Below are 13,295 nucleotides of genomic sequence, written 5' to 3'. Positions count from 1 at the left end.
TAATCAATAGAATCTCTAACTCATTCTACTTTATTCTAGCGATTGAAATAAACACTAGCATTTTTTTAAACTAACTATACCTCAGAACGAAAATCTTTAGAGCTTAGAGCTGATATAACATTCATTTTAAGACCATTTATTACGTATCTATTTCTAGCACATATATAACATACCTGATGCTACCTAAGCTGTGAGCTTTTATATAAGCGAGTCTTAGTCGAGAACACATTTATATTTACTGATTTTGGCTGGATATGAATGTCCCACGAAACTTACTGGTCATACGATATATTTAGATGTTAAAAGTGATTGCAAAATCAATATAATATAGCAAAGTATTCTAGGAATAAGCATAGTGGGCTCAAGTAGTTTGACTTGAGCGTTTTAACTGAGCTAGGGTTGTATATCAAATAGTTACGACTTTTATTGGTTTTTATAAATGGCCTGTGCACACCGGCTGCGTGTGCGTGACGTGCACGTGTATACTACAGATCCTTATGAGAGATGGCACACCGCTTGCGTGACGTGTGCGTGTGCGGCTCCAACATTTTAGCGCACGCACATGCAAGCCGGTGTGGCTCGGCCTTAATAGGTTGGGAAACTGCCATTAGTTTAGTGCAGGTTTAGAATGACTTCGTCGCCATTTTTGACGTGTCGAGAGTTCGAGACGAGTTACCTACTTAACTAAAGTAATAAGAGATAGAAATAAAGAGAATGCGTCAAACGCGTTACGGGAATGAGTGCAAAGCCATTCTAAATCCTTTACATGCGTTTAACGCAGGCATCAGTTTTCCATTACTAAGTTAAATTTTCACAGCTCAGCCTACTTACGTATGTCGTATCTTTGTATACAGCTAGCAGATATATCGCAGCGGTCGTGGTGTTTCAAAATATCTGAACATGCACTTTAACGCATTGACAATAGAGACGTGTTGAAATATTAATGAGCACCTCGGCCGTTCCGATATATTTGTTGACGACAGTATAGGTATTCAACCCTAACCAGTATCATTGGGTCCCAATAGTCACTCCTGATATCGTATAGTCGACATTAGAGATATGTTTACAGTTTGTCGTCCTATTTTATTTTAAAGACAAGATTTCTATACCGGTGAAGTCGACTGTACATAAATTTAGCATTGGTAAGTTGGACAGCGAACCTTAACAAGTTGGTGGCTAGATCATAGAATTTGATCATTTCATGAATTGTCATTTTAGAATTGACCATTTCATGATATGGTTTGGTCAGGTGAGTCAGGTCCCTGGCGAGGTTGCGGAAGAGTACTTCGGCGTTCCTGGGACCTCGCCATATAGCACCGAGGCGGCAGCAGAGGGGTTTTAGTGGGTAAACCTGGGGTCTCATTAGCCCACAACAGAGAGTCCCACATAACCACCCCGGCCTGTCCCCGGGCCGGGTGGTATGCGTAAAGCATTTCCCCTCTTAAAAAAAAAGGTGAGTCAGGACCGACTTCAAGATGTAGCCAACCGATCATTTCATGAAATGATCAATTTTAAGATTTGGCCACGACATGGGTACACGATTTGATCTCGGCCAGAGGTAACTACGGGGTCCCGTAATCGTCAAATCGGCGCAACGTAATATAATAAGCGACGAGCGAAATGCGCGGTTCAAACGTAATGTGGTCGTCGGGCGTCCTCGGCCGTGACGACGCGCGTGCCGGCCACGGCGGGGCGGCCGGCGCCGCGCGGCCACGCCCAGCCGCTGTCGCTCAGCGCGACCAGTCACACCGGCCCCGGCCACTCCGTGCTGTCCTGCAATATCAACAAATAACGTCAGTTTTATCTAAATTGTAAGCTTTATTTATGCCCAGAACGAGCCGCCTCGCGTTGAAATAACGGTTCGTGGAGACGTGCCTCGCTTGAGAGCTTGAGACAATAGCGCGCTCGGGCGAGGCACTTCTGCACGGACCGAGCCGCTTCGCGCGGCATCTTCCTTGCGTGGTTCGTTCCGTGTCGACCAGACCCGACGTGGCGCTTGATAAATCAATAGATGCGGATGAAGATGGAAATTCAGTTCGGTTTGTAAACAAATAAACAACAAGGGACTGTTATGGACGTCGCTCTCACTAATCAGTACAAATCCGGTCATCATTGTCAAAACCGGCCAATATAACTAGGATGATAAACGTTTTGTCTGGAATATTAAATTTGTACCATGCGAAGTGCAACCTCCAGTGTACTTACGAAGCGCTTGATTTTACGGGGGATGAAAGTGGTTATCGTTTTTCAAGTAATGACAGAAAATGTCAAGACTTTTAGGGTGATGTCTGGACTTTTGTCAGAAGAGGATATGAGAAATGAAGGAGTAAGTGCTGAATGACAGAGAAGAATTGAAGAGAAAAACATGTTGTTCTGACCCCACATAACGTGGGATAAGGGCATAGAGAAGAAGAAGAGGAGTCTGGACTTTTGTCAGGATTTTTTTTTCATATGGCAACCGTACAGTCAGCAGCATAAGTTGCTAAGCGTGCGAGGTGTCCAAAATTACCTTAACACCCTCTTATTCTCTTAACAATAAAGTTGTGCTAAGATCATTTTGAACACCTGGCCTGCTTAGCAACTCTCTCGCTCTGCTGCTGACTGTACCTGCGAGATGTTGACGGCGGTGGCGGTGACGTGCGGGCTGGAGACGCTGAAGTAGCCGCCGGGTCGCGGCCGCAGGTGCCGGTTGTGCATCTCCATCTGCACGATCTTCATGAACTCGATCTGCGCCGCTAGTTTCTGCACCTCCTCCTGAAAAATATCAATTTCATGAGCAATGCCTAGGATAACTTTTACATTTTGGGTGTTTGAAGCTATTATTTTCCACCCTATAAGCACAGAATAAATACTTCGTACAGAAAGGACACTTCCTACAAAACCGAAGTTTGACATCGATTCAGGGACGAATCATGTTATTCCTTCTAATGTATGGCACTATCGCTTTTGGCTATTTAGGGTTGTCAAAATTCAAGTCTGTATCTTATCTGTGGTCGTGCACGCAAAAGGACGTCAAATGGTGCCAACCCTAATAATTGCTCGGAGCAATGCCGAGCCGAATGGAGTCGAGTTTGCCCGAAAGGAGGAGAAACACCCCTCTGCTATTGGTTAGTTCGGAGAACTTTCGCTCGCATATTAATCCAAAAAATTGGATAGGACGGGTTTCCAAGTCAAGGAGACAGAAGTAGAAGCGAGTTCATCGAGAAGTCCTTCTTTCGTCACCTCCCACCGTAATACTTCTAAAATTTGTCAGAGTTTGGAGTTTAGGAATAGGAAAAATAATAATATTTATTAAGTATTGTGTTAATATAGTAGGCAGTCGATATGCGTACCTTGAGTTCGTCGTTCTCGCGGTAGAGGTCGGGCGGGTCGTCGGGCACTAGGCCGATGCCGTTGAGCGACGTGCTGGCGGGCACGCCGCGCGCGCGCGCGCCGCGGTCCCACGTGTCGCCCGTGCCGCGCACCACGCGCAGCACCTGCCACAACCACAGCGTACAGTACCCGGCTATAAATATTGCACATCGGAATTTCGGCTTCGTAGAGTGTTGTCTCTTTCTCTCTCGTTGTCACCAATATTCCCTTTCTAAAGACCGATGTGCAATATTTATCACCGGGTACTGTACAGTAGGGAACCGCTGGCTGGATCTCACCAGCGAGCTTGACAATATGGCCCGCGAAAGAACCAAATTCGATACAAACCCGCCTATTAAAATACCGGACAAGTTTAATATGTGCCTATAGCGGCAACAGAAATACATTATCTGTGAAAATTTCAACTGTCTATCTATCACGGTTCATGAAATACACCAGGCTGTATCTGGGCGAGATACGACAGAAAGACAAACGGACAGACAGACAGATGAATAGTGGAGTCTTACGGCTTGGCCACGACATCGAGCGACTTGCGACGGCGGGAGCGATAACCACAGGTTGGGGCGAAAGGTCCGATCGCTGTGTCACGCTCACCTATGGTTATCGCTCCCGCCGCGCAAGTCGCTCGATGTCGTGGCCGAGCCGTTAGTAATAGGGTCCCGTTTTTAACCTTTGGGGGTATGGAACTCTAAAAACCAACACTGGTCTCTGATTTCACAACTAGCATTATGCTGCGTCGGGTTTATTTCGTGATGTACACTATACTTCGTTTTTTTAGCATTAGAAATAAAAATAACAATCTTGATGCGTCTTTTTATTGAAAAACATGTTTAAAAAATAAGTCACGGCAAATATGTAACAATTATGAATCTAATACGATCATTTATATTCCTCTGCTTTCATAAGTAATAGTTACTGAGTTTTAAAAAGCGTTTTTCAATTAAAAGACATGTCAAGATCGCTTACCTTCTTGCAAGTTCTTTCTAATGCTAAAAAAAACGAACTATAATGTCCTGTTTTTTTTTTTGCTTTTTGTTATCTTTACATGTTTTTACGTACATATTTGTGAATGTAACTTAAGCATAACATAATTTGGGCAGACATACCTTGGGTAAAAATACTAGTAGAACTGTAGTAGAAGTGGACAACTGCGTTCTTATGAAGCCGAGCAGATATTTTATATCCGGCCCGGCCCGAGGCAGGATTAGTAAACTGAAAAGTAAAATAAAAATATATGACTACAATTACATTAGTAGGGAAATTAAAACATAATAGTTGGATGATGGTTGAAGCAGAAACGCGCGGATTTATTTTAATAGGCTTCGCTTCTCGCGGCAATTTCCTCGCGAGGCAACTCGCTCTATGTGGACTTGCCTTATTCCATTTTGGACTGAGGAGCAAAACGTGACTTACTGGAATGCTATCATGAGCGACTTGACGGTGAAGATGTTGTAGATCGCGATGGAGATGAGCCGCGCCTCATTGTACAGCAGTGTTGGCCGAAAGTTAATCCAAATTGAAAATGTTGGCCATTAAACATTATAAATTGAACCTTAAACCGTAACGGACGATTACAGTTTACGATTCAATTTATAATGGTTAATGGCCAACATTTTCAATTTGCATTAACTTTCGGCCAACACTGTTGTACAGGCTCTCGGCGTGGCGCACTCTGTAGCACACGCGGACTCCCCATACCCGGTCCGGCAGTTTGCCTCGCGCGGTAAGTTCCCCCCGAGGCGGACTCTATGTGGACTTGCCTTATTCCATTTTAGACTGAGGAGCAAAACGTGACTTACTGGAATGCTATCATGAGCGAGTTGACGGTGAAGATGTTGTAGACAGCGATAGAGATGAGCCGCGCCTCGTTGTACAGGCTCTCGGCGTGGCGCACTCTGTAGCACACGCGGACTCCCCATACCCGGTCCGGCAGTTTGCCTCGCGCGGCAAGTTCCTCTCGAGGCGGACTCTATGTGGACTTGCCTTATTCCATTTTAGACTGAGGAGCAAAACGTGACTTACTGGAATGCTATCATGAGCGAGTTGACGGTGAAGATGTTGTAAATGGCGATGGAGATGAGCCGCGCCTCGTTGTACAGGCTCTCGGCGTGGCGCACTCTGTAGCACACGCGGACTCCCCATAACAGGAACAGGATCTCGCCTGGAAACGATAACAATTGGACTCTACACATGGAACACTAGGGCGACTTGCACCATCCCACTAACCCGGGGTTAATCGGTTAAACTTTGACACTGGATTAACGGTTACACCGGGTAACCCCGAGTTAGTGGCATGGTGCAAGTGATGGCATATACATAAGTAGTATAAGATATTTTATGTCAACGATTGTACACTAAAATACAACCTTCGTAACACAAGAAATTCGAATGAGCGAAGACTGAGATTCTGAAAATGACTTGGTTTTGACATTCAATTTAACAAATACATACCTATAGCCAAACTGTGATCCCACCAGTTGTAAGTGCATTGCTTGAATCTCAAGCCCTTATTGTCTGTGATCTGAAACCATATTACACATTGACATTAGGTTAAACATTGGGTTAGGGTGGTATTCCATCTGTCCAAAATCTTGGTCCAATAATATGTCTGTGCGTCTCTGTTAATAAGCAAAATGTGAGACGCAGGTCTGCGGTCTGCACCTCCATCTTCGTCTCAGTGGAAACTTAGCAAGCTGTGAAGCTAGGAAGGTGATTCGATACTCACGTCTTCTGCATCAGGGGGTGAAGACAAAGTCCATGTCCCGAGATACACGAGCATGATCAGGAGAATGGGCGCCATCCATTGCAACAGCTGCTTGTCTGTGAGCTTCAGTTTGTGCGCGGATTTCACGCGATATGTCAGGGATACTCTGAAATTTTAATTTGAAGATTATTGCTTATTGTATAAAAGTCAAGATTTATTTCTTTTTTTTTCTTTAGTTTATTAGTGTGTCCCACTGCTGGGCAAAGGCCTCCCCTCTTTCCCGCCACTTGTCTCTGTCTAATGCACACTCCCACCACTCCACACAGAATGTATCTAGGTTGTCCCGCCATCTCCGTTAGGGTCTTCCTCTGCCCTGAGATCCAGTCCTGTGGGATCCTGTCCATGGATAGTTTGGCCCAGCATTCTGGGTGCATTCGGGAGAATTCACTGCCCCTGACGCACATGTGCATTCACCGTCATACAAATTTGTTCCTAGGCCACGCCCCCTGGCAGTGAATGCGTTAAAAAATTAACAAGATTCAGTAAATTTTTATTTACAATGAAATGTTAGCAATTGCATCATTATTGCCAGTTACAATTCGACTTCAAATGCAAACCGGCATTGGCTAAAACTTTCGATTCTTGGTCTCTAACCTTTTGGGGTTCAATGTCCTAATACTAGTACAAATTACCTCCAATGAAATTTGAATCCTTATTAAACGGAACAGAGTTGCTTTTGTTTTGTTTGATTTTAAAGCAAAGCAAAATCGACTCTATTTTCTAATACAATTAATTCAAATTTGCCTGGCAATTTTTCTAATATGGTGGGCCGCTAGAGGTTAGGGCTGATCATTAGTTAGTTAGAAAAACAAATAACTCATTTCAGTGATACTTCAAATAAATCAAAATATTTGTTTGAGGAATAAAATATAAGTAATATATTTACCTCCAAGTTTTCATAAGCAGTGCTGTGTATGTGATGCAGAATCCCAAGTGGCGAGTCCATTTTGTGGCGATGCAAGAGTAGCGGTCCAGAACTGGGAATATAGCTGCCATCTGAAATATCAAAAAGAATACATATTTTTCACCTTCGGCAGTAATACTTCTCAGAGCAATGCAGGGCTTTCTCCTATGGCTCACAGGACAATGATTGGTTGATTTGTGCAGTGTGCAACAATAAAAAGGTCCCTAACCTAATTGAAGAGTATCTTTTCAAAAAGGCTTATTTTTGTATGGTGTTCAGAGAAATAAGCCCTTTTGAAAAGACTCTCCTCAATTGCATTGTACATAATTGGTTGTTATAGAACCCAAAAATCTACTTCAGCTGAAGAAACATAACAATGTTAATTATAAACTTATGAAGTCTTAAGGTTAAGGAAAGTAGATGTTGTTGATTTTGCTTCTATGAGACAATTGTTTTATATTTGAACAATAAAGTTTTGACAAGTGATTCTGTCACAATTAGCAACTTAAAAGAGCAGCTCATCAACCTTTTAATAAGCATGCAAATAAACATCCAATGCGAAGATTGCCTTACCTCCATATACATGCAAGCGCAGCCAAGTAGCGTGATGGAAAGGAACACAGGGCTGGCAACACGGAACACCTTCACGCGTCTGTGGTGTCTTGTGTAGATCGTCAGCAATACTGTCATAAATGCACAGCTCACCGATATCACCAGGAGGGATATCCTGAAATTAATATCAAAATACAATTTTTAAATTTCAACTATTACCTATACCTTCAACTATTATACCATGTACTATGTTTGATAAAATTTAAATACACCTTATATGTGAAAGTAGGGGCAGCCCTAGAGTAGTGTGATAGCACCTGGTGCACTATAATTGGAATCAGACATGACTGTGGTTGTTATGCAATAAGGGAAACAAGAGTAGTAATAATAAGTTTTTGGCAAAAATTTCTTTTTTGGTACAAGCTTTTAATGCTGACTGTACTCTTCTTACGACAGACAACTAATACTCATCGAGACAATTCTAAAAACCAGTAACACAATTTTGCGTTGGTTGGTTGGTTGGTTGCAAGGTTGCGTTGTTTCATCACAGAGTTCCTATGGCCACCCCCTGTCTCCATCATCAGACCAGCTTGATGGTACCATAATATTGCATTGTCATCTGATTTATACATGCATGCAAAATTTCAGCTCAATCGGAAACCGGGAAGTGGATCAAATTTAACTTGCAAGATTTGATTACAGACAATGGTCAGGTGAAACTAAATAAAAGCTTACAAAATAGTTATTGGCTGAACCATTAGTTAATGAAATCAAAAAATATATTCTGCTCTATCTATTAATTAGGTACTAACAAACCAAATGAGGAAATGAGTATGTATATGTACGTATGTTTAAATAATGCCTCTGTTCCACACTATTATCCCAGAAAAATACGTAGACTTTCCGACTCCTATTTTAAAGTAAGAAACCGGTTAAGTGCGAGCCGAACTCGCGTCCCAAGGGTTCCTTACCTAAAAATGAAATGAAAGACTTACCGGAAAGGCCAGTTATAAGTAGCAAGACAAGGCTCCGGTCCCCGGCATGTTTCGCAGCCTGGCTGGCATTGCAGACATTGGTAGGGCTCACTCCAGTTTTCCAAGCCGTTATTTTCCTTGTATTCTTGATAAGCAACTGTAATTAAAGCAAAAAAAACGTTTGCTAGTAGAAATACGTAGCGCTATCTAAAATACGTTTCTGTTAAAATCATAATAAACTGAATTAAAAGCCTGCGCCAGTTACATATACTATACTTTGGAATGTTAATTGTTTAATTAGTTTAAAGTTTATGAAAACCTTTTTTGTCAAACAGAAAAATAAGAAAAACACTGGCTTAAAATATCTATAAACTTTACTGGCGCCATTTGTTTTGACAGTTGAAAAAAGAAGTAGAGATCATATAGTGATGTCATGTGACTTTCCAAGGAGTTACGGTTTATCGGTTCGGATCACGATTATTATATTCTTTTCGTTATTCTAATTTAAATAAACAGGCGACAGTCAAAACCAATTCCAATTACACTGTTCACTGAATTCTGATGAACTTGGTTATACTTCAAAGAAATTAATATAGGTAATACTTTAAATGATTTTGTTCAATAATGTCGGCATCCTTTACACAAATAAGAAACATAAGAATATAGGGTGTTTAAAACAAAGGTACATGTAGTGTGTCCTTCTGCTCGAGAGGCCGCAGCGCGCGCCTTTGGAAAGTATGTAGGTAGATAAACACATACAAATTTACGGAAAATTACGCATCTATGACAATGTATGATTGATAAATAAATACAAATAAATAATAGTTATTATGAATATTAATAGAGTGGCCCATAGTTCTAATAATTCTGAGTTTACCCTGGACATGGCTTAGTAAAGAAACCAAAACCGAAATAACAATTACCTTCAACAAGTGAGCCATTGAATCCATCAGGATGATGCGTTGAATAGAAGCCATCCCGACAACGGCAAACGTACGATCCTCGAGCCCAACCAGCATGCCTCACTCCAACTTCTCGATTTGGCTTGTACTCGCACTAGAACAATAAAAAATAACGGTCAAGTGCGAGTCGAACTCGCGTCCCAAGGGTTCCGTACTGCACACATTTTCGAACGAGCGAGCAAAGCGAAGTTCATAAGTACAACCTTGATGATTTCGATTCCCTCGTAAGCCAAATTAACGCCGATTTAGATTCCGTCTGTTTATGGGCTTCATCTTTCGGTTTAAAAGTCAACGCCATGAAGTCGCAAGCGATCGTTTTGGGAAGTCCTCATTACATTTCCATATTGTCTGAGCAGGTGGCACCTAGAATTTTCTTTGATGGTACACCAATTCCTTTCTCACCCACTGTTAAAAATCTAGGGGTCACCATGGATCAGACACTTTCCTGGGCTCCTCATGTCACTGAAGTGAGCAAAAAGTTGTTTGGTTCTCTCCATTCTTTAAGGCGCCTTCAGAACTTTCTTCCACTTGATACCAAAGCCATGCTGGCCCGGTCTCTGTTACTGCCTTTACTAGACTACGGTGACGTTGTAAATCTTGACATGACAGAAGAACTCCTAGACAAGTTAGAGCGCTTACAGAATGTCTGTATAAGATTCATTTTCGGACTACGGAAGTACGATCATGTGTCGTACTACCGTCAAAAACTCAATTGGCTTCCAATCCGCCGCCGTAGAGATCTTCACACTCTTTCTCTTCTCTTTAATGTTCTTTTTACACCTTCTTCTCCTCTATACCTCTCTCAAAAATTTCAATTTCTGGCTGAAGGCAGTGGCCACCGTCTGCGTTCGAGCGCGAATTTATCACTTGCCATCCCTCCTCACAAATCTCGAGGATACAACAAGTCCTTCGCAGTGCGTCCGGTGAAGCTGTGGAATGAGCTGCCTGTGTCGCTCAGGCAGGCACAATCGGTTGCGTCGTTCAAGGAGAGGTTAAAGAAGCTATGGTTATATGACTTGACTGATTAATTTGTCTATATTTCTATTGCATAGTTGCTTTATATCGTTCTAATTCTTTCCAATGTTTAGTGTGTTTTCCCCTTTCCTTTTTGTGTAATATATGTATGTTTATCCTATAAATTTTGTATGTATTTATATCCTTTATCTTTCTGGTACCTTGTTGTACATTTTGCTGCATTTGTCACCCTCTTTTCACTCTCTCCTCTCATCTACTCAAAGGTTAACTGGAAGAGATCCCTCAAAGGGATAAGTTCGCCTTTGTACTTCTTGCTAATTGTATGTTATTTTTAATATGTCTTTTTGTACAATAAAGAGTTTACTACTACTACTACTACTACAACTGTTCATTCCATTTTTCCATACTTTAATTTTAATTTTGTTCGAAGTTCGCAAATTGCTGTCATCACACTGTCACTCAAATTACGGTTTCATTGGAGTATACAGAGAAATCCCCGCAATTTGCGAACTTCGGTGTTCGCGGTACACCCTCTGATATACGGCAGTTCAGCTTTCTCATTTAGCTACTCGTACTTAAACCAATTATTTGTTCAGTTTGAGCACTAACCTCCTAAAGCTCATCCTTCGACCTTGCGCGTGGAGGTGCACCTCTCTTGGATGTTTCAGGCCTTCGGCCCAACGCAGAGCTTGGCCTTCAACCTTCGCACTAGCTGTCCACACTACGTTTCACGTAAATCAATTGCGGCTGTGGCCCTGATAGAGCTTATCCGCAATTCTTATTCTTAAGTCTCACGCTTAATTGCAGACTTCTTATACGTTTTTCCAGTAATCTATAGGTATCAGGCCCAATCATTTAACAAAAGATAGAACAAAATCGACGATCTCCTTTGCAGGAAGCATGTACATGTCGGAGGCTCCGGGCCTTGTACCATACTTAATTGTTCTGTGTTTGAACACTAACCTCCCGCAACTCGGCCTTCGGCCGTGCGTTTCAAAAAGCTACTGGGGGATGCTTCGGGCCTTCGGCCCTACGCGTAGCTCGGCCTTCGGCCTTCGCAAAAGCTTGCCACACCGAGTTTCACGTAAACCATTACGGCTGTGTCCCTAAAACAGCCCAACCGCGTTTTTTTTCTTAAGTGCGACTCACGCTTGACTCAAGATTTCTAATAGGTTTTCCTGTCATCTAGAGGTAAAGAACTATTATGTGTATTTTTTTCAAAATTATAGACCCGGTAGTATCGGAGGTAAGGGGGGGGGGGGGGAATGGTCATTTTTTGCCTAATTTCTTAAATAACTTCTAAACTATTTCATATACAATTATTAAAAAAATATATTTGAGATCCTCAAAATAAGCTCTTTCATTTCATATGTAACACGATATGGTTTGCAAAACTTTGTTTTTTAATTTTCTCATATTCCCCCTAAAAGAACCCCCTATGCTTAAAATTCATTTGTTTTTATTACATGTCCGTCTTTGGGTCACAGACTTCCATATGTGTACCAAATTTCAACTTAATTGGTCCAGTAGTTTTGGAGAAAATAGGCTGTGACAGACGGACAGACGGACAGACAAACGCACGAGTGATCCTATAAGGGTTCCGTTTTTTCCTTTTGAGTTACGGAACCCTAAAAATAGGTATTACAAAAGGCAACCTGCACCCGTTTGCTCTTCTAGATTGATTTTTTTGATGTCAAGATACATGTAACATAAAAGACTTACAAAGGTGGTTTCGTTGTGACATTTATGAGTGCCGTGAAAGGAATATATCTGATTATCGTTGGTTGGCATCTCACATTGATTTATTTCCAAATTAGATATGTCTATGTCGAGCGACACAACTCCTTCCTGCCTGTAAGCAATATAATTTGATTAGTTTTTTCGCATCATCATGTTTACTTTGGCATTTAGAAAGATAAAAGTTGTAATTGTATAAATAGACTAAGCGTTCTAGTATATAAAATATATTTAATTGCACTTACTCTCTAGCCGAATGTACTGGAACCGTATATGATAGTAGCCACCGCTCGGCATCACAACTGAAATAGGGAAAGGACCACCAGCCCTTCATAGCTGCATCTGGTACTGGCGAAGGCATGAATTTGAAAGACTGTTGAGATGTTTTATGCCGCGATTCATACCTGTAAATAGTTACACTTGAACAAATATGTAAAAAAAGTTTTTAAATCTAAATATGTATCTAAAATTAAAATTTCTTAAAAATAGATGAAAATATTTTAATATTTTCGTACCAAGGGTAATCAGCTACAGGCACTTGCTCTAGTGGCGGATAAAATACTGGAACTGGTTCAGCTGTACCATACCGTTGCCAACCCGTGGCATTCTTCACTTTGGTATCAGCCCGTAATGGTATTGCTCTTGCTCCCACCGCTCTTTCAGAATTCTGATTACCCATTACTAGTGATTTCGATACCGCTTCAAGTACGTCTGAAATGTAAAATTAAACTTTTAATTTATAAATATTTTTATATTTGACAATGGCTTCTAATTGTCATGATTATTCAACTGAGAAAAAGTAAGTTGAAACCATAATTGGATAGACTTATAAATATTATACATATAATGATATAAATTTACACACATACGCACTTAAGGTACTGAGAGTTTTTATGATTTTACCGAAAGCTAAAAGTCTGAAGATATCTATGATTTTATCATTAAGTATAATAATAAAGCAATGCTATTATGCAAGTAAAAAGTATTCATCAGCAGTGAAATCAGACGATTCGATTAGAAGGCTGGCTCAGGCTTTGTCGGTGTATCACTGGATA

The 13,295-nt window shown here is 41.3% G+C and overlaps 1 protein-coding gene across 4 annotated transcripts in view; it reads right to left on the bottom strand.

Moving 5' to 3' along the window:
• Nucleotides 1-600: 600 nt before the first annotated feature.
• Nucleotides 601-13,295, bottom strand: part of LOC134672389 (probable G-protein coupled receptor CG31760) — a 142,410-nt gene continuing 129,715 nt past the window's right edge. For all 4 annotated transcript variants that reach the window (XM_063530264.1, XM_063530265.1, XM_063530266.1 and 1 more), the window contains 14 exons: nucleotides 12,756-12,951; nucleotides 12,486-12,644; nucleotides 12,226-12,355; nucleotides 9,490-9,622; nucleotides 8,588-8,723; nucleotides 7,614-7,767; nucleotides 7,023-7,132; nucleotides 6,098-6,242; nucleotides 5,824-5,893; nucleotides 5,395-5,533; nucleotides 4,479-4,584; nucleotides 3,333-3,476; nucleotides 2,608-2,754; nucleotides 601-1,773 (listed from right to left, as the gene is read on the bottom strand). In XM_063530264.1, coding sequence (XP_063386334.1) covers nucleotides 1,744-1,773; nucleotides 2,608-2,754; nucleotides 3,333-3,476; nucleotides 4,479-4,584; nucleotides 5,395-5,533; nucleotides 5,824-5,893; nucleotides 6,098-6,242; nucleotides 7,023-7,132; nucleotides 7,614-7,767; nucleotides 8,588-8,723; nucleotides 9,490-9,622; nucleotides 12,226-12,355; nucleotides 12,486-12,644; nucleotides 12,756-12,951 — 1,799 coding nt within the window. In that variant the 3' untranslated portion in view covers nucleotides 601-1,743. The remainder of the gene's footprint in view (nucleotides 1,774-2,607; nucleotides 2,755-3,332; nucleotides 3,477-4,478; nucleotides 4,585-5,394; nucleotides 5,534-5,823; nucleotides 5,894-6,097; nucleotides 6,243-7,022; nucleotides 7,133-7,613; nucleotides 7,768-8,587; nucleotides 8,724-9,489; nucleotides 9,623-12,225; nucleotides 12,356-12,485; nucleotides 12,645-12,755; nucleotides 12,952-13,295) is intronic.

This window comes from Cydia fagiglandana, chromosome 17, assembly GCF_963556715.1.
Source record: "Cydia fagiglandana chromosome 17, ilCydFagi1.1, whole genome shotgun sequence".
Taxonomy (NCBI): Eukaryota; Metazoa; Arthropoda; class Insecta; order Lepidoptera; family Tortricidae; genus Cydia; species Cydia fagiglandana.
This window is presented reverse-complemented; position numbering and strand designations above follow the sequence as displayed.